Source organism: Etheostoma spectabile, chromosome 12 (genome assembly GCF_008692095.1).
Source record: "Etheostoma spectabile isolate EspeVRDwgs_2016 chromosome 12, UIUC_Espe_1.0, whole genome shotgun sequence".
NCBI classification, from domain to species: domain Eukaryota; kingdom Metazoa; phylum Chordata; class Actinopteri; order Perciformes; family Percidae; genus Etheostoma; species Etheostoma spectabile.
Genome location: NC_045744.1, coordinates 33,822,238 through 33,848,306, shown reverse-complemented (window position 1 = coordinate 33,848,306; position 26,069 = coordinate 33,822,238). Strand labels below are relative to the sequence as shown.

Here is a 26,069-nt window from a genome sequence, read left to right as displayed (position 1 = left end):
TAGGCAGATACATATTTAGCTGCCAGTGGAGCGGCTGTCTCTTCTCCTTGGAGAACTTCCATCTTCTTTTCTGATGTTAACATTTGGAAATTTGTTATTTTTTTGGCTATTTTTCCAAAGTGCAAAGAGAAGTTAATTTTTCACTGTGGAGGAGAAAGTGTATCTATGTTTCTATCTCCCCCGTTGAGCAGTAAGCACATTTACACTCCTCTATGGACAGCGATGTCTGAGTCTTCCTGTCTACGGCTAGTTGGTGGTCACTAAGCCCGTATTTAGTCAGAATCTGCTTTAGATCTCTGATAGTGTGCAGATACTCAGCCAATTTACATCCTCTGTTAAGAGTCAAACAACAACTTAGTCTGCTTTGTGTTTTTGTTTGACTTTTCCAGTGTTCTAAATATTTATCTTTTGAATGATTCATAATCTGTTTTGTTCTGTTGTGTTAAATCAGTGCTGATGGAGGCCTGGTTATTTAGCTTCACCTGCTCACCTCATCAGCTGACTAAGGGCACTGTTTTCAGGATTCAGCTCCTGCGTTTTTAGTGCTTTAAAATTAAGATGCGTCCAAAATGTAATAGCTTGTTTCTGTACAGTATATCTAACAGTAATGGGAAACGTCCCAGTTCTGCTTGACAGGTGTTATTTGGCGTTTTTATCCTCGATTGTATTTGATGTCTTTTCATGTGTAAGGCATTCTTGATACAATTAAATAAATCAAATTGAAATCTCTGGTTGGAAAAACCAAAATAAGGTCATCAGCATAAAGCAGGTATTTAATCTGTATAGGAGTATGAGGCCTGGAGCTGCTAATTGCTCAAACTGGTCTGAAAGTCAATTCATGTACAGGTTGATTAATAATAATAACTTGCTTGCGTTTTGTCTAATTGCATGTGTTTTCTTAAGTTGGTTCAAGGTTCAAGGAGGCTTTATTATCCCCGGGGGCAATTTCTTGTGCAGCAGCATGTAACACAAATAACACACAGGTTATGCAAGACAACAGCCATACATCTCGAAACAAAATAATTACGTACTACAAGGAAGTCCACACCTCACATTGACTTATTAAAAAAGCCTATAGCAGCAGGGACAAAAGAGTTTTTGTGTCTGTTTGTCCTGCATTTAGGCAGAGTGAATCTGCGGCTAGACGGCAACAAAATGAAGCAGCTGTTCAGGGGTCGGCCAGGACTGATTGGGCCTTCTTGAGGGACCTTGTCTCATAGACAGAGTTTAAGTCAGTCAGAGGGTTGTGGGAAATCTTGCCACACACCTTAACTATCTTTTGCAGCCTGTTCTTGTTTTTAAGCGTGAAGGACCCAAACCAACTCACAAAGGCAAAAGAATCGATTCAATAAAACAATAAAACATCTTCCTAAAAGTCTTATCGACATTGAAATTGCGAATTTTACGATAAAAAAAACATGCATTGATGTAATTTCTTACAGACAGCATCAACTTGTGGCTCAAAGGTGAGTTTGTCATCGATTATAATACCAAGGTATTTGTATTTGTATTCCACCACTTCTATAGCTTGATCATTAATGAGTAGAAGAGAGGATGGGGGGGTTCTTTCTAAAATCAATTAGCATTTCTTTAGTTTTTGCCACGTTAATGTTAATAAAAGTCGACTTGCACCACTCTGTAAAATCCTTTTTTTTTTTTTTAAAGTTGCAGGGTGCCCCTGTCGGCCAACGTACTTTTCACACCTAAAAGTCTGAACCAAGGTTTTGACCAAGGTTAATGTTTTTGCTACATTGTACACATTTGATTTGGTTAGTTTTGGTTTCACACTGCAGTTATGTAAGTGCACTAAAGAACTATACTATGACATATGTGAGCAGTGTCTTTAGATACAGGTAATCAAATAGTTCATAGACGGGCTACCCTGTCCTCTCGTATCCGCTCTTTGATGTCAGAGTTTTTGAAGAATTGACTGCCGCTTTCCCATTCACAGACAAACCTATTCTGTACATGTTTTGTTTTTAAGATTATATTTTGGGGCATTTTAGATCTTCCTTTGAAAGGACAACTTAAGACATGAAAGAAGGTGTGTGTGAGTGTGTGTGCGTATTACCGTTAAGAAGAAGGGCCACACTGGGGAGTCTCTGTACAGGTCTAATCAGCAGCTCCACCAGGGTCTGCCTGCCGCACTCTGGCTTGGCCTCGTTGATCTGTAGAATGAAAGCATTAGTGTAGCATGTGTGTATGACTAAACCTAAGCGACTCATTGAATTGAGAAACAAAAGTTTGGACTGCATGCTAACTGCCAAAAAAATAAAGCTCAATTTGCTCAAGTCTATCTAATTAAAAGGACTTTTTTTTTTTATCCCTCCATTCAGCTGTCACAGTGTTACATTCCCTGTGTGAAGTCTTTTGTCCTGCACATGCATACTTGTAAAAAGACAATTACATCAGTGTTCTCGAGGAGAAATGTAGGTGAGTTTCTTCTAATACCCTACCCAACTAATGGAAAACTGGTTTCTTCATTATCATTCAAGAAATCAACTTGCGTAATGACACTGACTGTTACCCTCTTGTGCATGCATGTAAAGGCAGTGAAATTTCCAATAGCAGTAGATGGTAGAGAAACCAAGTTAAATGAGAAGTCATATAGAGGGAACAAAAAACTATTTTCGTCCTATACAACTGCCAAGAAGTAGACTTTACCTAATTTTAAAGGAACACAAGCCTAACAGATTGGGACTGTGTCACAGAGATGATGTACATTAATGATGTGCTAATTGACAAGTCTATACTTATAGTGTTGCTGTAAAGTAGTGTCATGTATATCAGGTTTTCCCGTTTGTTATTGCCACTTTTTGAAAGCATCTTACGCAAAACCTAACTTTACATGACATCCACCAGTCAAGCAAACAAACATACAGTACAAATGCAAAGATCATACCTTCAGAAAAGCATGGAAGCGAGGCTTTTGTTTTTCACAAGAAACAATTGTTTCCTTGCTCATTTCAAAAAAGTTGACAAAAGGTGGGTAGGCCTTCACCAACTCTTTAGACTGGAAAGAGAGAAGACAAGAACAGGTCAGAATCATCAAAAGGAAGCCCCCCACAGATACAAGCATGAGGTTTTACATAAAAGAAAAAAAAAAAAAATTTGAATCACAATTTTTTGTTTAATCCTTATGTGGTTTTAGGGTCAATTATTTTGACCCATTTAAGTTCAGATGTGTAAAAACTATCATTTACTTTTTTATAGGAACAATGCCTCATGATATCCTCAGACATGGTTATTCTAACACAAAGAAACCCACCCCCCCAAAAAAACGACATACGTGATGTTTTGGGTCGGCAGAGAATATTGGCAGTTGAGGGCTGCTTTGTTGATGATTTAGCTCAACGGTGTCCAACTACACCACACAGGCTACACACAACCTACCCCAAAATCCTGGGAACACCGGCCTTCTCGCAGGATATCAATACCTTTTGACTCAAAATTAACTTGAATGTTGGTGCTCTGCCTTGGGTATGACAGGGCAATAAGACGCGGGGCACTCCTCTGTTTGAGCAACTTATGATTGAAGGCTATAGACAATATACTTAATTATAAATAAACATTTATCAACAATGGCAATGGGTGTAAGATAGGACTGAACGATGTTGTGTTTTAGCATTTACATTGCGATGTGCGCATGCGCAAAAGTCACATCTCAGGATGTTGCGATGTTGACGCTTATCCGTTTTTGATGTTTGATAGAAAAGTAAACTCTTATCATTCTTCTTTTACAAGATTATTACCGTCAAACCCCTCCCCTTTAAGACAGGTAGCCATGTGGCCAACATGTGTATGTCACGTTAGTCCGACGGGGTCTATTGTTATGGGAAGGGTGGCTCTCCGTGTGTAGAAAAGTGCTGTAGGCGGCAGCTGCAGCTGACACGTGTTGCGCATAGTTTTCAGTGGGTAGCCTAGTCAGTGTTTTATGTTCGATGAAAATACGAACTAAATCACCTGATTAATTCAACATGATCACAATGTCTCCCGGCCATTTCCCCCGCAGAAAGCTGCTACCAGCCAGGCTAAACTTAATATAGTTAGCCTAAAGAAACAAAGGGTCTGTCTGTCCCAACTAACGTTATGTTTCCAGCATCGCGGTTCCGAACCGTAACACTAATCTACTACAGAAGTCTGTGTCTGATCTAACGTCATTTACACTGATTTAATTGTTCTTGGATACACAGAGTTTGTTTCTAGTGCATTTATCAAACAAACATGCTATGCCATGCTAGTCGACAACAACCTGAAATTCAGAGGAAGCAACATGCAGTCATTGTCATACACTGTAGCCTGAATTGATAGTACTATATGAACTATCACTCTCCAAAATCACTTCAGAAGAGTAGCTTACTTGCTTTGGTGTTTGTAAAGCATTAAAGTTCAACCAAGAATGGTTCACATTAGAAAAGATCCTTTTCCATTTTTTTTCTTCTATGTAGATGCACTCCTCTACAAAACCACTGCAGTAGTTGAGAATGATTTATTGTTTCCAAATAGAGCTGTTTATGTCATCTTTTAAAAATTACTTTTTCTTTTTTCATATCGCAATATATATTGCAGGGGGAAAAAACATTTCAATGTCAGATTTTTCCAATATCGTGCAGGCCTTGTGTAAGAGGTATGGAAAATTGACAGATTTCCATTTGCAGACGCTAAAACCCAATCTCCATCAAGTAATGAGAGTTTCGATGGGCAAATCTTGATCAATAAATCGAATCTCGATCTTGTTCTGGTATATGGTGTTGAAATCTGTCTTTATTAACAGGCTATGTACCACAGTACTTTAAAGTAGCTGTAATTAAACCTCTTCTGAGAAAGCCCATCCTTGATCCAGATGTTTTAGCCAACTATTGACCTATATCCAACCTTACATTTCTCTCTAAGATTCTTGAGAAAGCAGTTGCCAAACAGCTGTGTGACATACTGCATAGCAACAGCTTATTTGAGGATTTTCAGTCAGGATTTAGAGTTAATCATAGCACAGAGAAAGCACTTGTGAAAATTACTAATGACCTCCTAATTGCATCACACAAAGGACTTATCTCTGTACTGGTGTTATTAGATCTTAGTGCTGCATTTGATACCATTGACCATTCTATCTTATTACAGAGATTGGAACATTTAATTGGCATTAAAGGAACTGCTCTAAGCTGGTTTAAGTCTTATTTATCAAATCGATCTCAGTTTGTACATGTTAACGATGAATCCTCCTTGCACGCCAAAGTTAGTTATGGAGTCCCACAAGGATCTGTGCTCGGTCCAATCCTGTTCACTTTATATATGCTTCCTTTAGGCAATATTATCATGAAACACTCCATAAACTTTCATTTTTATGCAGATGATACTCAATTATATCTATCAATCAAGCCAAATGAAACTAATCAGTTAGCTAAACTTCAAATGTGCCTTCAGGATATTAAAACCTGGATGACCTGTAAATTTCTAATGTTAAACTCAGCTAAAACTGAATTTATTGTTCTGGGGCCCAAGCACTTCCGTGACGCATTATCCAATGAGATAGTTACTCTGGATGGCATCACCCTAGCCTCCAGCACCACTGTGAGGAATCGTGGAGTTATCTTTGATCAGGACATGTCCTTTAATTCTCACATAAAGCAAATTTCAAGGACCGCCTTTTTTCACCTACGTAATACTGCAAAAATCAGGAATATCCGGTCTAAAAATGATGCAGAAAAATTAGTCCATGCATTTGTTACTTCTAGGCTGGATTACTGCAATTCTCTATTATCAGGCTGCTCAAAAAAGTCCATAAAGACTCTTCAGCTGATCCAGAATGCTGCAGCACGTGTTCTGACAGGAACCAGGAAAAGAGATCACATCTCTCCTGTTTTAGCTTCTCTGCATTGGCTTCCTGTAAAATCCAGAATAGAATTTAAAATCCTTCTTCTCACCTACAAAGCTCTTCATGGTCAGGCACCATCTTATCTTAAAGAGCTCATAGTTCCATAATAACACAGCAGAGCACTGCGCTCCCAGAATGCAGGGTTACTTGTGGTTCCTAGAGTCTCTAAAAGTAGAATGGGAGCCAGAGCGTTCAGCTATCAGGCTCCTCTCCTGTGGAACCAGGTTCCAGTTTGGGTTCAGGAAGCAGACACCTTCTCCACATTTAAGAGTAGGCTTAAGACTTTCCTCTTTGATAAAGCCTATAGTTAGGACTGGCTCAGGAAATTCCTGAACCATCCATTAGTTACGCCGCTATAAGCCTAGACTGCTGGGGGACTTCCCATGATGCACTGAGCACCTCTAAAATTGAATTGAATTGAATATAGTTAGGGAGTGAGTCGCAGCGTCCGCCTAACTTGGCCCACCTGCTTCTCGTCATAGTTGTCAGATTTATCTATCATATAATCATTAATATAATAAAACTAGAGAGAGGCAGGGCATACAGCCTGATCCGGTTGGGGAGAGTTCTAGCCGGACCAGGCTCCTCTCTTTACCCTGTCTCTCTTAGTTATGCTGTACTGGTTTTAGACAGTGGGGGCCTTCCTTCGACACACTGAGCTCCTCTCTCCTTTATCTTTCCATCTTCCCATTTTGTGTGCATCCATGTCCCAGAAATGCTTGTTACTAACCTAGCTCTGGGGAGTCATTCCCCGGAGTCCTTATGTTCTTTTTCCCCCAGCATGTTTCCTCGGATCAGGGAGGCTCCAAAATCAAGGTTGCAGCTGTTGCCGTGGTACTGCTCCACGTCCTGTGATGCCATGTTACAGCCTGCTACGTCCTGCTGTGCCTTGTAATGCCGCACAGTGCCCTGCTACGAACTACTTCAAAGAACTACTACAAACTCATATTTTTCGGGACTGTTATTGCCACTCTTCATTTTAACCCCAACCGGTTGTCAGAAACAGCCTCCCAAGAGCCTGGGTCTGTCCGAGGTTTCTTCCCAAAGGGGAGTTTTTCCTCGCCACTGTTGCACTGTTGCTTGCTCTGGAGGAAACTACTAGAACTGTTGGGTCCTTGTAAATTCTGGAGTGGGGTCTAGACCTACTCAATCTGTAACTAAGTGTCTTGAGATAACTCTTGTTATAAATTTATACTATAAATAAAATTGAATTGAATAGATGCATCTATGCTAGAGCGGATCTTCTGAAGCTTCAAGCTCGCCAGTCAATAACAGGCCAACTAGATCTTTTACAAAAATCCTGTTAAGGAAAAGGATACGGAGGAAACAAGGTTTGAGAGGTGGAATTAGGAACAGGTTAAGAAGACGAGGAAGTAAGCTACTATTACCTGTTTTCACTCTGTCAAATGTGCGATCACTGCGCAATAAGATGGATGAACTTTCCACACTGGTAAAGCTCGATTCAGAATTGAAACGGAAGTTTATTTTCTTTCACTGAAACATGGTTGTCTGTAGACACTGCATTAAGCATTAATGGGTTCACATTAATTTGCTATGATCGGGTCACGGAGAGAACATAGAAATTAGTCAGGGGCTGTCTTTGCATGGCTGTTAATGACAGGAGGCAACAAATTACACTGTTCGTGGGACACTACTCCGGCCACTATGAAATTATGGTGGTGTCATTATGTATACTATCTACCTCGTGAATTCCAACAAATAACTGTGATCCTTGTTTATGTACCTGACCCTAAACCAACTACAGCATGTGAGGGTAAATGGGTTTAAGTCCACCGGAGTGCCTCAGGGCTGTGTGTTGTCACCTGTCCTATTCTCCTATCTGTACAAATGAGATCACAAGCCGCAGCAACTGACTAAAGCTATTTAAGTATGCGGATGACATGGCCTTGGTGGCCAACCTCACTGATGACGACTCCCTGTCCATTTACAAGCAGTATGTCGACACAATGGCACTTTAAGAGAAGCTCACTGGAGCTTAACGTCACCAAGACCAAGGTACTGTGTTGCCATAGGGGTAGACTATCCACACCATTGAGACTGGAAGGGCAAGTAGTGGAACAAGTTGAAAGTTCCAAGTACCTTGGTACTTTGATTGACCACTGTCACACCTTCACCCTGCATGTTGACACAATTTACAAAAAGGCCCAACAGTGCATGGGTCCCCCTTACAAAGCTTATTGGATTTTAATGAGGCAGGTCATTTTATCCAGAGTATATTTAGTCTTAAATTATATCCATAGTCACTGATTCTGTCATCGCTTTCAACATCACATCTTGGTACAGCTTCCTACCAACAACAAATGCAAGAGAAACCTGGCTAGGATAGCCAACCAAACTGTTAAGATCCTAGGCATTCCACAAAAACCTGATCTTTATATGCAAACAGTGGAAATAAAATCCAACCCCCTAAGCTATGAGCTATTACCATCAGAAAGAAGGTTCAGAGTGCCTCTGGCTAAAAAGTAATTATCCAACAAATCTTTCATTCCCAATGAATACATATACAAAACTCATTCTACTGACAAATCATACACTCTGTCTTCAATTAAAATCAAATCAATCAAATTTCTAACATGGCAACATATTAGCTTTTTGAATTTTGAATAAGGGCTTGACGACCATTAAATGTAAGTTATTTTTCATTTAAATAACCTTTTTTAGGATCTGGGTCATTTGGACCCTCCTCTTCATTAGATGTGTATTCTTGTTCAAAGACTTAAATTTTTCCTAACCAACATCCAATACGGGTCAATATTGACCACTAACACCACAGATGTCAATAGGGTTAACAACATTAAGTTGAAAAAGCCCACATGAAAATAATTGTGTAGGTGTGTTCTAAAATTAGTCTATTATAGTGAACATAATTACCCATTGTTTTCATTATTGGAAGTATTTTGAGTAGTGATAGACCGATTTATCAGCCGGACGATATTTCCGTTTTTACGAGCATCGGTCGAGACGCGGCTGCTGCATTTGCCGATAGTTTTTTCCCCAGCATTATTTACAGATAGGCGTCCACAGCCAGATCTGTGTTGATGTAGAAGCTACAGGACACGTGCAGACCATGTACTGTCACTCTCCCACAAACAGAGTGCTGGAAGACTGCTCTTCTAGACAATAGAAAGATTTAAACTTTCAAAGCATGTTTTAACTTTTTGACTTAGCTGAAAATATTGCCATACACTTTGAAAGTGGAAACACGTTGCTCTATGTGTGCTTGGAACTATAGCAAGAAAGTTTGTGAGTCCAAATGAAAATGAAAATGCCTCGTCTATAAAACTGCTTGTCATTGTATTTAAGGAGCTGCAAATAGCGTAAAGATGAACTGAAAGAATGAATGTTGATAACACTAAAAATTTTAATTAAACAAATCAATACAGCTTTTTTTTAAGCAACACAAAAATTGTGTTTGTTAGTATTAGAACGCTGAAAATTTTGAAGACGTCACTGGCATGGTAGGACCTGTGAATGTATATAGGCAACGGCTACAGCAATTGTATACACACAAAAATTACTAATTTTAATGGCGTTACGCATTTGAGCCTATGAGGGACAAGCTTGTAGTGTCTGACTACCACCACATGGAGGACAATCAGTTTCACGCGCCACCTTCAGTACAGGATTGTTTGGGGGAGTGACAGTGACCGCCGTGTGTGTGGACGCAGCCTACTGTCATAGACACTTCTTTATTGTATCCAAGCACAATATGCGTTTTAGGAAATAGACTGTTTATACACTACCGTTCAAAAGTTTGGGGTCACATTGAAATGTCCTTATTTTTGAAGGAAAAGCACTGTACTTTTCAATGAAGATAACTTTAAACTAGTCTTAACTTTGAAGAAATACACTCCATACATTGCAAATGTGGTAAATGACTATTCTAGCTGCAAATGTCTGGTTTTTGGTGCAATAGCTACATAGGTGTATAGAGGCCCATTTCCAGCAACTATCACTCCAGTGTTCTAATGGCACAATGTGTTTGCTCATTGGCTCAGAAGGCTAATTGATGATTAGAAAACCCTTGTGCAATCATGTTCACACATCTGAAAACAGTTTAGGTCGTTACAGAAGCTACAAAACTGACCTTCCTTTGAGCAGATTGAGTTTCTGGAGCATCACATTTGTGGGGTCAATTAAACGCTCAAAATAGCCAGAAAAAGAGAACTGTCATCTGAAACTCGACAGTCTAGTCTTGTCCTTAGAAATGAAGGCTATTCCATGCGAGACATTGCTAAGAAATTGAAGATTTCCTACAACGGTGTGTACTACTCCCTTCAGAGGACAGCACAAACAGGCTCTAACCAGAGTAGAAAAAGAAGTGGGAGACCGCGTTGCACAACTGAGCAAGAAGATAAGTACATTAGAGTCTCTAGTTTGAGAAACCGACGCCTCACAGGTCCCCAACTGGCATCTTCATTAAATAGTACCCGCAAAACACCAGTGTCAACATCTACAGGGAAGAGGCGGCTGCGGGATTCTGGGCTTCAGGGCAGAGTGGCAAAGAAAAAGCCATATCTGAGACTGGCCAATAAAAGAAAAAGATTAAGATGGGCAAAAGAACACAGACATTGGACAGAGGAAGACTGGAAAAAAGTGTTGTGGACGGATGAATCCAAGTTTGAGGTGTTTGGATCACAAAGAAGAACGTTTGTGAGACGCAGAACAAATGAAAAGATGCTGGAAGAATGCCTGACGCCATCTGTTAAGCATGGTGGAGGTAATATGATGGTCTGGGGTTGCTTTGGTGCTGGTAAGGTGGGAGATTTGTACAGGGTAAAAGGGATTCTGAATAAGGAAGGCTATCACTCCATTTTGCAACGCCATGCCTTACCCAGTGGACAGCGCTTGATTGGAGCCAATTTCATCCTACAACAGGACAATGACCCTAAACACACCTCCAAATTGTGTAAGAACTATTTAGAGCAGAAGCAGGCAGCTGGTATTCTATCGGTAATGGAGTGGCCAGCGCAGTCACCAGATCTGAACCCCATTGAGCTGTTGTGGGAGCAGCTTGACCGTATGGTACGCAAGAAGTGCCCATCCAACCAATCCAACTTGTGAGAGTTGCTTCTGGAAGCGTGGGGTGCAATTTCTCCAGATTACCTCAACAAATTAACAGCTAGAATGCCAAAGGTCTGCAATGCTGTAATTGCTGCAAATGGAGGATTCTTTGACAAAAGCAAAGTTTGATGTAAAAAAAAAAATCGTATTTCAAATACAAATCATTATTTCTAACCTTGTCAATGTCTTGACTCTATTTTCTATTCATTTCACAACGTATGGTGGTGAATAAGTGTGACTTTTCAGAAAAACACAAAATTGTTTGGGTGACCCCAAACTTTTGAACGGTAGTGTGTGTGTATATATATATATACATACATATATATATATATATATATATATATATATATATATATATATATATATATATATATACACACATATATATATACACACATATATACACACATATATATACACACATATATATACACATATATATATATACACACACATATATATATACACACACATATATATATATATACACATATATATATATATATATATATATATATATATATACATATACACACATATATATATATATATATATATATATATATATATATATACACACACATATATATATATACATATATATATATATATATATATATATATATATATATATATATATATATATATATATATATATATACATATATATATCGTGTACATTTAGAGAAAATAGAGGTCCTTTTTGTTAAAGAAAATAGAAGATAAATGGAAAATGTAGTTGGACAAATTAATCAAATGGGATCGCTTGTTAGCTGCACAGAGTTACCCCAGTTTGACCATGCACGGAGGATTCATGAGTTTTGCCGTTTACTTCAGGCTAGTGCAAAGTTGGCAGATTTTTTACTGTGGAACTAACAGGTGTTTCTACATCAACAATCTGCCCTGAGACGGTGAACATCAGCTAGCTTTAGGGTGAGTAGAGAGGGACATTGGATTCTGTGGTTTAGTTAGCAGCTAGTAAACATATTATTATCGATCTGTGATCTCGTCGGATTCTTGGTTTATTTATACAGTCTATGGCCGAAGTACTAGCTTGTGGAGTTTGCCATTAGAGTGCTTCCAACGTATTTAGTTGCTAGCCCTTTCCCTAGGTTGGGTCGTTTGGTATCTAGTTTGGTGTTGTGTCTCAATTCGAAGTAATGCCCAGTGTGTCAGTCAGTTTTGTTGAACGCTATAAAGCCTATGCGTTGGGCTTTATTTTTGTAAGTGAATGTTTGTGTTTTATGTATGTGACAACAACATTACCAGCCCTTTGCCAAGTAGACTTGATAGTATGCTGATAACAGGTAAACATAGCTACCTCTCTGTCCTCTGCATGCCGTGAGCATTTCATCGCCCTTTCTCTGCGGCAGGTAGCATCGGTGGGGCTGTCTGGGGGCTAGCCAGTTTTAAGGCAGCTAGATATGAGTTGAGAACTTTTTTTTTTCCAATGTCAAAGGTAGCCTGTGGTAATATATCGTTACCCCAGCTGCCTTAGCCCTATACAATTCATTACTGCAGCCAGGGGCAATACAGTAGGAATTTAAGATGTAATTGTAATATGATTGCAAAAGTGACACTGATTGTGTTTTTGTTTATTCTTTTTAAACAAATGATATAGCAGATTCCAACAATAAATCCAGTGCGGCAGCATTTATTTTTTTTTATATTTTTTTTTATTGCGTTTTCAGCTTTTTAACAAACATTGTCTAATGTATCAGACACAGAACAGAGAGAAAGAAAAGAAAAAGAAAAAAAAAACACAAAACCTACATGACAGCTCTTACATGACAGATGTACATATGCCATCGAGCGAAAGGTGGTGAATCAGTCTTATGAAGCACATACTGTTCAGGCCCATAGCAAGCCTCTTAATAGTGTGGAGGAGAGGTCCAGTCCAATATAGTCCAAAAATGGGCGTCATACTCTGTAAAACTGGTCTTCACTGTGATGCATGACATTAGTTAGATGTTCCAGAGACAGCGAGTTAGAGTTCCCACATCAATTTTGCACTTAAGACAGAGAGGGGAAAGGGAGTGGTTAAAGAGGTTCCTACAGTGAGGGGAGATATGTAGTCTATGCAAGATCTTAAATTGTATTTCCCTTGTCCGAGTACAAATTGATATCCCTTTTGCAAGAGACCAGATAGTATCCCATTTGTCCTCCTCTATGGTTACAGACAATTCCCTCTCCCACACACCCCTGACCCCCCGCACATCAGCAGCTGAAACTCCGTACAGTGCATGGTAAAGGGAGCTCATAGATGCTTTCACTTGTTGATTAAACAGAATTTTCTCAACAGCAGATGTTTCAGGGTGGTCAATAAGACTTGTGTTGTGAGTAATGTAATGCCTTATTTGTAAGAAACGATAGAAATCCTGTTTGGAGAGCTTGTGAATGTTTGCAAGTTGTTCAAATGACATTAGCTTATGATCTACAAATAGGTCGCTAAGGGATTTTATGTTCCTGTTAGACCATTGCTGAAAACCAGGGTCTGAGGAACCTGGGGGAAAAGCAGGATTATTTATTATTGGGGTAAGAATAGATGTGAGATTTGATCTTCTCTCAAGTCGTCGGGTAATCCGCCATGCTTTTAGAGTATTAATTGTTACTGGATTTACACAGAGGGTTTTGATTTCTCTAAAATTATTAAAAAACAACAAGTCACTTAGTCTGCAGTGTGATAGTGCTGTCTCAATGTCCATCCAAATCGAGGTTTTACCCGTGACCCATTCTTGTACAAATCTCAAATGGGCACCAAGCTGGTAAATTTTAATATTAGGTAGATCTAGGCCGCCCCTTGAGCTTGGTAGGTGTAACACAGCCATCTTAAGCCTGGGTCTGCGCTTGCTCCAAATGAAAGCGCTGAGCCAACCATCTATATCCTTCAACACCCACTTAGAAAACACAGGAATCATTTTGATAGGATACAATAACCTAGGCAGGACATTCATTTTGATCAGAGCAATACGCCCCAAGAAGGAAATGGGAAGCGACATCCCACGCTGTAGGTCCTGTTTCATTTTACAAAATAGTGGGGGAAAGTTGGCTTTATATAATTGATCAAAGGATGGGGTGATGAAGATTCCTAGGAACACAAACCCATTGGGAGACCATTTAAAAAGGAAAGGGAGGTGTAGTAAGTGGTATCATTGAGAGGGTGCCTAGTGGCATCACCTCAGATTTAGTCAGGTTAATCTTATAACCTGAAAAAGACTAAATCGGTCAATTAAATCAAGAAGACTTGGTACAGATGTTTCAGGGTCAGTTAGAAGGATTAGAACATCGTCCGCATATAAGGTTATTTTGTGACACAGCTGTCCAGTCTCCAAACCACGTATTGTAGGTGTCGTCCTAATGGCCTCTGCAAGCGGCTCTATAGCCAAGACAAATAAGAGAGGCGATAAAGGGCAGCCCTGCATCACCCCCCTGTGAGTATTAAAGTATTCAGACTTGAGTCCATTAGTTAAAACTGCTGCCTGTGGTTCAGTATATATAATCCTAATCCATTTTATAAAATTTTCCCCCAACCCAAATTTGTCCAGTGTATACAGTAGGAAAGACCATTCAATTCGGTCGAAAGCCTTCTCTGCATCTAGAGAAAGCACCAGACCATTAACAGATTCCTGCTTGAAAGCTATGATAGCATTCAACAAACGTCTTACATTAGAAGCTGAGTTCCGCCCCTTTACAAAACCTGTCTGGTCTTCTTTTACCAATGCCGGTAAGAATTTTTCCAACCGAGTGGCCAGGATCTTAGACAGTAGCTTCCTATCTACATTTAGAAGAGCTATGGGCCTATAGGATCCGCATAAGTCAGAACGCTTCCCCTTTTTCAGGATTAAAGATATATATTGGCCTCCTTCAATGTCTGTGGGAATACTCCTGAAGTAAAGGAGTGGTTGAACATGTCAAGAAGAGGATCTGTTAGAATATCTTGAAAATGTTTGTAAAATTCAGAACAGAATCCGTCAGAGCCTGGTGATTTCCCATTTTGTAACGCTTTGATAGCTTTAATCACTTCAGTTTTAGTTATGGGGCTATTGAGGGCAGTTCTATGCTCCTCCGACAGATGTGGTAAGTCAATTTGAGCAAAGAAATTGTCCATGAGCTGCCCTTGCTCCTGTTCTTGATCAGAAGACTAGGGGTTTTCATAGAAATTCTTAAAACAGGTATTTATTAATTTATTTTCGTATACCTTGTGGCCATCTTTGTCTGTAATCGCAGCAATAATTTGGGATTCTGCATGTTTTTTCACGTAATATGCCAGGCATTTGCCTGCTTTGTCTCCATGTTCATAAAACCTCTGTCTTGCGTATTTGATTTTCTTCTCTGCTTCCCTGGTAAGAAGGCAATTTAAAGCTGCTCTAATTGTCATGATTTCTTGCCACAGTGGTGGTGATGGGGAGTTTATATATACGTTTTCTTTATCAGCCAATTCATTCTCTAAAGACTTTTGTTTCCCCTGTCTTTGGCGGTTCTTTGTTGCAGAGTACGAAATAATTAGCCCTCTGGCATAGGCTTTGCATGTTTCCCACAAGACTGAGGCACTGCTGGCAGATGGGGCATTAATTTCAAAAAACATTTTAAGTTCACTGAAAAAGTTGGAGGTGAATCTTTAAGAAAAGTGTTGTTGAATCTCCAGTGGCGAGAATGATATAACGCTGTTGTAAGATTAAGTTCCAAAATTACTCTTGCATGGTCAGAGATAAATATACTGGTTATGTCGCATGATAAGACTGACTGTAAGGCGGTTTTTGGGAGAAGAAAGTAATCAATCCTGGTTTGACACTTATGTGGGGGAGAAAAAAATGTGTATCGTTTACCCGAGGGATGGATGCATCTCCAAGCGTCTATAAGGCCAAGCTCCTCACACAGAGCGCGGCGCGCCTTGGCCTGAGGAGAGGGGGGTACGTTACTATTCGGAAATTTGTCAATGAGTGGATTTAATATCAAATTAAAATCACCGGCAACGATAACAGTGGAACTAGAGATAAATGGAGCTAGGTCCAGAAAATTTTGGTAAGAAAATTTTGGTAAGAAAATTAACTGGGTGGGCAGGTGGAAAGTACACATTCATCATTACAATACTCTGACCTTGCAAAGTTCCCTTGATTATCACATAGCGACCACTCGGGTCCTTAACGCATTCAGACACTATAAGAGGTAGATTCTTCTTTATCAATACTGCTACACCCCTGCTTCTTGATGTGAAAGATGAGAAGAACACTTGGCCAAATGGCCCTTGTTGTAACTTTAAATGCTCTATATCATCGAGATGCGTCTCTTGTAACATAGCAACATCTATATCATCTTTCCTTATGCATGTAATTATTTTTCTCCGCTTAATAGGGCTGTGGACACCCCGTACTTTCCAGGTGCATACCCGTAACTCATTCATCATTAATATTATTGATGATCCAGACAAAACATATTAAGACATGTGAACCACCATACACTGAGTAAGAGCTGAGTAAATGAACAAAGAGAAAGAAAGAAAAGCGATACAAATATCTGTACAACAACACATTTAACAAACAACAGTTTGGCAACAACCCTACTAAACATGTAGGGAAAACTCTCCCCCCGCCTGCCGCCGGAAGCCGGCAGGTGCAACAAGCGCTCACCGCGCGCCTCCTCATAGACGTAAACACACTAAAGTCCGCTAAGCACACAGCAGAGCAGAATCGAGTATTACTTTTCACCTAGTTATTATACGTAACAGAAAAGAGGTCCACTGATACTCACACCGTTTCATAAGGCACTGTCCGGATGCGGTGCTGGGAAAAATAAAATCGCTGTTTTCAGGTGTTTAGGGCAGCGATTCCACGTAAGTCGCGGCTGCCTCCGGTGTGTCAAATCTCTTCACTGCGCCGTTGACAGACAGCTTCAGAATAGCAGGATAAAGAAGGGCATAGTCCACATTTTTCCTCCTGAGGGAGACCTTCACCTCGTCAAAAGCCTTGCGTTTCTTGGCCACCGCCACCGAATAATCATTGAAAAAGGAAACTTTAATCCGGCCCACTGGGGAGTTCGGCTCCATAGCGAGGCGCCAAGCCTCCGCCATCACTCGTCGTTTATCTGCGAAGTTGTGCAGTTTCATGATGATGGGTCTGGCGCGTTGGTTAGGGCCCGGCCTCAGTGCTAGGGAACGGTGAGCGCGGTCGACCTTAATCTTCCCGGATTTTGTTGGTAGGTTGAGATGGGAGGGGAGCCACGTCTCCATGAAAGTGACCAGGTCTTTGCCCTCCGTGCCCTCGGGTAGTCCGACCAATCGAAGATTACCTCTGCGGCTGCGGTTCTCCAGGTCGTCAAAATGATCTGCCATATCGGATGTTTGTTTCTCAAGTTTTGCCACTTTAGCCTGCAGCGTGTCACTCGTGTCTTCCACTCTTGAGATCCGTGTCTCAGCATCCCCGACGCGCGTCGCCAGGGCCTGCATCTGAGAGGTTTGTTTGCGTATAGCGGCGAGCACAGTGTTGACTTTGGCGTCTATTAACTTTGTGATGTTATCCGTTATCTTCCTCAAAGCCATAAGGATATTTGGGTCAACGTCACTCTCATATTCTGCGACTTCAGCAGCAGCATTTGTTTCGTTAGTATTTTCGGGTTCTACAGCAGTAGGCCCCGCAGCGTCGCTGGGTTGGTCCTCCGAAACAGTATTTCTTTTAGATTTGACACGAGGCATTTTCAAAAAGTAGCCAGCCAGGCTCATTATAGAGCTACTCCCGCTCACATTTATAACGTTTTTACCAGGTGAACACGTGTTTTAGACGGATATTTCAGCTGAATCCACAGGTGCCGAGCAAACGTGGTGCTCACACTACGACGCCATCTTGTCACCCCGGAAATGTGCTGCGGCAGCATTTTAACTAAATATTGTTTATATCTACTTGTTCTACCTCACCTGTTTTTACTATTTGTTCAATAAATGTTCCTTTTTTAAATTGAGACTTGTAATATTTGTTATCAACATTATGTCATTTTTATGATGTAAATTAAGGGAGCAAAAGCAGTATCAGCTCCAAATATCGGCAGCCCTTATCAGCTAAGGCTGATGAGATAAAGAAACCAGCACTAAAATATCCATATCGGCTGATTCCTAATTGTGAGTCAATTTAAACATTTTTTAGGTTAAAACCAGGTGATTAATTTTAATAAGTTAACTATGAGATGAAAAACTATATTGGATGATAATCACTGTTTTAAAAAATAGTTCCATTAAATAATTAGCAATGTTAAAATACTTTTATTCCTTTTTATACTGAAAGAACCCTTCTCAATAGTTACTATACTTGCCTGTCACACACACACACGACATATTTTGAGTAACTGCAAATTACTGCACAGCAAAACAATCTTTTATAGATAAAATGATTAATAAAAGCAAATTAATATTCAAAGAAGCATTCAGTTCATGATGATATTCAACCCAGCATCACAGGCTAAACATACCTGAAAAGTGTTTTGCATTCAGACACGGTTTTTGTGATTTACCAAATACTCCATGTCCCTACATGGTCTCCTCAGGTAGACAGTGATACAGTGTTCGATCAATGGCTTTGACCTTCTTCAGTTATTTTAAGCAACTGTCAAAAATGACTATTCCTAATAAGCTTTTATAGTGTAAAAGATTATTTGACTCCACTTTCTACACTGATTTTATTTCAACAAAGCTGAAAAGTTGGGAATTACATGCTAAACAACTGTTATCTTAGAGTCTTGAGTGTGGAACTGCAACAGCACACATCACAATATGTATTTACTTTGTTGTATAAACATGCAAATAGGCAAGGAAAACCTGCAAAATAGAAAAAGATTTTTTGTACTCACATATTTGAGGATGATATCACCTACACTCTTGTCTTCTGACCAGTCTGTCAAGAGCTCCTCAAGGTCACTCTAAAGAAGAAACCATCACAAACAGAAAATAAGTTTTAAAAAAATCAGCGTCACAATTTAGTCAAATTTGGTTTTGATTGAAAGAAATGAGAACACGCTACCTTAATTCTAGTGTGTACTTCGTAGATTTCTGGGATGCTGCAAAATATTGTCTTCAATTCTTCTTGGGCCAGGATGGGTCCACCCACCTGCCCCTCTTTTTCCAATGGAAGCTTGAAAAGCTTCAAAGAAAAAACAGATATAAGAGAAGCGCAAAATATTGATGAGCAATACTTAGTATAGCATCAGAGATACATTGTTCTGTTAGACAGTAAAAATATACATCTAACTTGTCTACATACTGTATTTAAATATGTATGCTTCAACGAGGTAGCCTAATTTATTGATTCCAGATGTTTGCATAAGGGTCTTACGCCTTGGGTACTGCATGGGTAATACATGCGGACCGGGTGTGCCACTGAGTGTATCTTTTAACAGGCTACACCTGCAGTGAACACATGGCGTAGGATTGTGTAAGTCGCAGGCAAGCGGATGAGCTATTACTTTGGGATTGTTGTTTCTTCAGTTTTTGGAGTCAGCACAGCGCTGTGAAAAGGCATCTACTGTAAGCTGTTATCAAAGGACGCAGGTGAGGGAAACAAGGAATGCCAATACGTTCATTGACATTGAGTTGTTTCCTTTCTGTAGGTAGTTTAAGTTAAAGACATATAGACACTTTATGATCCATTTCTGTGTATGACAGACATACACACCTCACTTTAAGAGTATAAACAGAAGACTAGGGGTGGAACGGTACATGTATTTGTATTGAACCGAAATGGTACAGGCGGTCTTGGTTCAGTACATGGATTTACACTGAGAATACACGGTATAAAAATAAATAAAACATGCCTGCAAAATAAGTACTGTCATGCGGAACTACTGTAAGAGACGAGTTTCTTTAGAGACAACTAATCTGTAGCCCCCCTTAGCTCTGAAACTCCCGAGCTCGCCTACAGTCGACAGTCCAGTGAGTGAGTCAGAGCTAGCAGACAATAAAAACTGTCAACGTCTCCTCCCTACAGTGCTTAACCAGCCTTTAGATTCAAATAGGGTCCAAACATTTTTTTTACATATCTGACTGTGACCTATTAACTCGTAGAGCAACCTGGCTCCAAGTATTTGCTGTATGTACTGAACCTCGTTACAACATGCCATCCGTCCACGCATGAGGCAAACTGTAGTGCCTTCCATTTTTGTAATTTGCACTTTCATAAATAAAAGATGCTGTGTTTTCAGTTATAGCTGTCTCATATTGTTTACAAGTTACGATTGGAATGGGAGATGATGTGTGGGATTATTGTTTACCGTTTACATCTTACTTTACACACTTAACGATGTTGCAGCTAGCTCAGGGGGAGAGACTGTATGACCAGGTGTACAGCATGAGACAAAAAAAACTGCCTTCTGCTCTTTTTTTTTTTTCAAAGTATGTTTATTGGTCAAAACCTCATAAATTATTACAGGCTGTATTGGGAATAACAAAGGGTACCAGGTTTGACATTCTTTGCTTTTTTTAACAGAACAGAAACACATACATTCCCACCCATCCCCTCCCTCCGTCACTCTTTAACCAGATATTGAACATGTATCTTCCATTTGTCTAACTTTCCCACCCATCTCCCTCCCTCAAGAAGGAGAAAAATAAAGAACAAGTAAGTAAAATTAAATAAAATAAAAGGGGAAGAAAAAAAAAAAAAAGAAAAAAAAAAAAAAAAAAAAGTGGGGGGGTTAACTACCATTGGCTCAGGATAGATAGTTTGCATAGGAAAGGAGCGGGTCCCAGGTTTTATGAAATTTCTTCAGGGATCCTCTGACAGTATGTTTGATTTTTCTAGGTGTAAGAATGACAATAAATCGTCTAACCAGGACTTGTGCTAGGCGGCTTTGGGCTCTTCCACTGTAGCAGTATCTGACGTTTGGCTATCAGAGCGTAAATGCAATAACATCAGCTTGGTAGCTATTAAATCTTCCTACAATGGGAGACACACCAAACACAGCAATCAAGGGGCATGGGGACACAGGGATATTAAGGACTACAGAGAGGGTGTCAAAAAAGATGTCCAAAAAGAGTGTAGCTTAGGACATAAGAAAAAAGTGTGTGTATGGTCTGCTGGAGATTGAGAGCACCTGATGCAGAGACCATCTGTGTCAGGGAATAGTCTTTTCAGTCTGGCCCTTGTGTAGTGAAGTCTGAAGACCACTTTAAATTGAATGAGTCTCATACGTGCACAGATACAAGTACTATGAATTCTGAGTAAAACTTCTCTCCACCAGTCTTTATCTAGTGCAAGACCTAGCTCCCTTTCCCAAACACCCCTAAGCCCTGAAGGAGGGGAGAGTTGAGATGAAAGGAGACTATAGATTGAGGAGATGCTATTTTGTGATGCTGAGGAGGACATGATACCTTCTAACAGAGTTTTTTCAGGTAATACAGGAAATGAGGTGAAGTGTGTTTTGGTGAAATTGAGCAACTGGAAATATCTTAATAGATCCACTTTTGGAGTCCCAAATTTTGCAGAAAGGTCGGCCATATTTCCAAAGGCCTTATCTACGTAAAGGTCACTAAAAGAGACCAGGCCCATTCTCTTCCAACGTGTAAATGTTTTGTCTATGCTGGAAGGTAAAAACAGATGGTTGTTGCATATAGGGATGAGGACAGAAGGGGATTTTAATCCAAAGTGAGTCCTGAACTGTTTCCAGATTTTCAGTGATGAGAGAACAATAGGGTTATTGGTGTATTGGGAGGGCCGTGTAGGAAGGGGTGCAAACAGTAATGCAGGAGGTAATGAGTGAGGTTGAAGTACAAGAGTTAGCTTCCATGGCGCACCACACAATATCTGGGCTATGGCACCAATTCTTCAGCATTTGGATGTTAGCGGCCAAATAATACAACATATTGGGTAAGGCAAAACCTCCTGCTAGTTTGGGACTCTCCAAAATTCTTTTCTGGATCCTTGGATTCTTGCCAGCCCAGAGGAAGGACAATATAATGGTATCCAATGCTTTGAAAAAGGATTTGGGAAGAAAAAGAGGGAGGGTCTGAAAAAGAAAAAGCATTCAAGGCAAAACATTCATTTTGATTGTTTCAATTCGCCCAACAAGTGAGAGGGGTAGTTTGCGCCATCTTTGAAGGTCTAGTTTGATATTTTCAGTCAGTTTAATGAAATTATTTTTATGAAGAGAACTTAGAGAATGAGAGATATTCATGCCTAAATATTTAAAACCATTGGGGGAGAAGTAGAAGGGCAGGACTCCTGGGGAGATGGATTTGGCGGACTGATTAACAGGGAAACAAAGACTTTTAGCAATATTCAGTTTGTACCCTGAGAAAGTGCCAAAAGTCTTCAGCAGATCCACTATTGCATCAACACAGTTTACAGGGTCTTGTACATATAGCAATAGGTCATCGGCATACAGTGACACTCTGTGCTCCATGCCTTCTCTAAGCATACCTGAGAATGCTGGGGAGCCCTTGAGAGCAATAGACAGGGGTTCGATGGCCAGTGCAAATAGTGAAGGTGAAAGGGGGCATCCCTGACAAGTGCCACGTGTGAGAGGGAAGGGAGAAGAAACGTCAGAGTTCGTTTTGACGCTAGCTATAGGGGCAGCGTACAATAGGCGAATCCAAGAGATGAATTTGAGGCCGAAACCAAATTTATGTAGAACCGCAAATAAATATTGCCATTCTACACGGTCGAACGCCTTCTCTGCATCCAGGGAAATCACCATCTCTGGGGATGGAGAAGCAGAGGGAGAAAGAATCACACTCAAAAGCCTTCACACATTACTGGACAGCTGACGGCCAAGGATAAAACCGGTTTGGTCTTCTGAAATGATACTTGGGAGGCAAGTCTCAAGTCTACGCACCAGCACTTTTGCCAGCAGCTTTACATCATTGTTAAGCAAATTTATGGGTCTGTAGCTACCACATAGATTAGGGTCCTTATCCTTCTTTACTATTAGAGAAATCAAAGCCTGATTGAGTGTTGGAGGCAGAACACCGCGTTCCAGAGAATCATTGTAGATTTCTAAAAGTATAGGAGCGAGCTGTGCAGAGAATTTCTTAAAGAACTCCACTGGGTAACCATCTGGGCCAGGCGTTTTATTACTCTGCATTTGAGAAATGCAGGAAGTGATTTCTCCTAGAGTTAGGGGTTCATCTAAACGTTTTGCCAGTTCGTCATTCACAGTTGGAATGTCTAAGTTGTTAAGAAAAGCGTCCATTACAGAGGTGTCAGGAGGGGGCTGTGATTTGTAGAGCGTGGAATAGAAGGAAGAACATTCTGAGTTTATACTTGATGGGTCAGTAGTTAGGTTTTGAGAAGAGTCAGAGATTTGTGATATGAAGCGGGCGGCGCATTGACGTCGCAATTGTGAGGCTAGAATGCGGCCAGCCTTATCTCCATGCTCATAATAAGTCGCTCTTGTACGTCTTAGTAGATATTCTGCCTTCCCTGTTGATAGTAAATTGAATTCATTTTGCAGCTGCAGGCGCTTGGTTGCCAAAGCTGGATTGATTGCTGCAGCCTGCTGTCTGTCTATATCTAATTTTGCGTCCAGTAGTTCTTGCTGTTTCAATTTTCTATTTTTGGTTAAATGTGCACTGAAAGATATAATGCCCCCACAAATAAACGCTTTTAGCGTTTCCCATAAGAGCAATGGGGATACCTGATCAGACCGGTTTGTTTTTAAGAAGGAATCTATGTTTGTGGAAACAAAATCACAGAAATCTGCATTAGCAAGTAAGCCTGAATTGAGCCTCCATCCTCCTTGATGCCTATGCGAGCTTGACGGGAAACAAAGATCTAAAATGTGGGGTGCGTGGTCAGAGATGACAATGGCAGTGTATTGTGTGGAACTAACAGAAGATAGAAGGGCTTTGTCAATAAAGAAGTAGTCAATACGGGATGGACAGTGAAGTAATAAAAAAAAATCCTTATCACTGGGGTGAAAGAAACGCCAGGGGTCAACACAGCCAATTTGATCCATAAAGGCCGATAGTCTTAGACATTGCAGTAGGCGTGGCTGTTTTAGAGTTAGAGCGATCAATAACAGGGTTAGTAACACAATTGAAGTCCCCTCTTAATATTAACTTGTGGGTATCCAAATTTGGTATATGTGAAAAGATTGTGGACACGAAATTTGGGCTGTCATAGTTGGGGGCGTACACGTTTGCTAAAACAACAGGTGTTTGAAAAAGCATACCTGAAATTACAACATAACGACCACTTGGATCACAGTGTATGATATCTGGGGTGAACTTGACTCGTTTATGAATTAGAATTGCGGTGCCTCTAGATTTACTATTAAAATTGGAGTGAAAGACTTGTCCGACCCAAGGCTTACGCAGTCTCAGATGATCATCTATGCGTAGGTGTGTCTCCTGCAGAAAGACAACATCAGCGGAAAGGTTCTTTAAGTGTGAGAAAACTTTAGAACGTTTAATTTGCCCTCCTAAGCCACGTACATTCCAGGTAATTATCTTAATATTATGCCTGTTTAAACCGCCTGGTGTCGTGTTGGCATTTGTCATTTATATTGTCTTAGGTAACTGTAGCAGAGTAAGTTGTGACCCTCTGACTGGAAACCGCAAAGTATTCTTCCATAAGCAATGGACCATGGTATAGTGAAAGAAAGAAAGAGAGAGGAAAAAAAATAAAAATAAAAATAAATAAAAATAAATAAAGAGCAAACAGTATGAGAAAATAAAATGGGACAACGTCCCCCTTGCCTACCCCAACCCACACACAAAGCCCAACAAATCAACTGGAAACGAAGTAAAAACATCTGATGCTCGTCCATAGGAAGCGGCAAGCAGCCACAGTCGATGTACATGCAACCGATTTTTCATGTGGTGTTATCTGCTCCTAATATCGTGACTATATTACATCATAAGTTGTGAAAATTACTAGGAAAAGTGAGTAAGATAAGCAAAGGCAGTACAAGCATTTTTGCGCAGCACTAACCACAATGGGTTGCAGCATGACAGCTGTAACCCATTTTTATAATGGAAACAGAACGCCCATAATACAGGCAAGGCAACAGTCACTTGAAAAAACTTCTTAATGAAAGTAAGACAAAGAAAAGAAAGAAAAAAAAAAAGTTAAGGTCAGTACTATTAGTGTTTTCATCAAAACGAGGGTGCACGCCAGAGCAAAGACTAAACAAATCACTTTAGATTGCCGGCAAGCACAGCTGAGCCTGTCACCTGAGGTTAGCAGTGATCCTGTATGGTTGATTCAGCGTACTTCCGCAGTACACTTCTCAGAGGAAAGGATGCGCTCTTGGAAGAATGTTTCGGCGTCTTCAGCGAAGTCGAAGATGCGTTCTCTGTTGCCATAGGTGACACGGAGACGGGCTGGATACAGCATGCCAAACTTCACTCCTCGTTTGTAGAGAAGCCCTTTGATCCCGTTGAAAGCTGAGCGCTTCTTTGCCACCGCCACACTGAAGTCCTCAAAAATACGGATTCTGATACTGTTGTAGGAAATGTCTCTATGGGTTTTTGCCCAGTTCAGCACAATCTCTCTCTCGATGTATCTGTGGAATCTTTCTATAAAAGGTCGCGGCGGATCTCCCGGCCGAGGCTTGGGCTGAAGGCTTCTATGAGCGCGATCAAGCTCCGGCGGGGCAGAGAGTATTTCACCAAGCAGAGAAGAAAACATTTTCGCCACAAAATCCCTAGGGTCCTTCCCTTCAATGTTTTCTGGTAATCCCAGCACTCTGAGGTTTTGACGCTTTGATCTTGATTCCAAATCTTCCACTTTAGCCTTGAGCGCAGCATTTTCTTGAACGACTGACTTTAAATTGGATTGTAGTTTACCCACGTCGTGTTCCACCTGGGTTATCCGACCGCTGTGGTCAGACAGGCTAGTTTCCATTTCTCTGATTGTGGATGCTTGAGACGTCAGGGTTGTCTCAATCAATTGGACTGATGACCGAATAGGTTCCAGAGAGTTGTTCAGTAAAGATGTGAGTTGTGAGAAGATGTTTTCATGAATTTTTCAAGTTCCTGGATCAGCGTGTCAGTGGTTAGTGGAGATGCAGGATTGTCCGCCATGTTGCTAGCACAGCCTTTAGCACTCTGACACGGAGCCTGAGTCGACGCCTTACCGCTGTTTCTCCTCACCTTGCTCATCTTCTTGTCGCGCTCGAGTAGCTACAATTT

At 40.5% G+C, this 26,069-nt stretch overlaps 1 protein-coding gene across 1 annotated transcript in view; it reads right to left on the bottom strand.

Annotated features, from left to right (window-relative positions):
• Positions 1–25,782, bottom strand: part of LOC116699836 (protein ECT2) — a 79,538-nt gene extending 53,756 nt beyond the window's left edge. The window contains exons 1-5 of the mRNA XM_032532624.1: positions 25,150–25,782; positions 18,961–19,080; positions 18,791–18,859; positions 2,903–3,013; positions 2,072–2,168 (exon numbers count right to left, since the gene is read on the bottom strand). Of these exons, the coding sequence (XP_032388515.1) occupies positions 2,072–2,168; positions 2,903–3,013; positions 18,791–18,859; positions 18,961–19,080; positions 25,150–25,782 (1,030 nt within the window). The remainder of the gene's footprint in view (positions 1–2,071; positions 2,169–2,902; positions 3,014–18,790; positions 18,860–18,960; positions 19,081–25,149) is intronic.
• Positions 25,783–26,069: the final 287 nt, after the last annotated feature.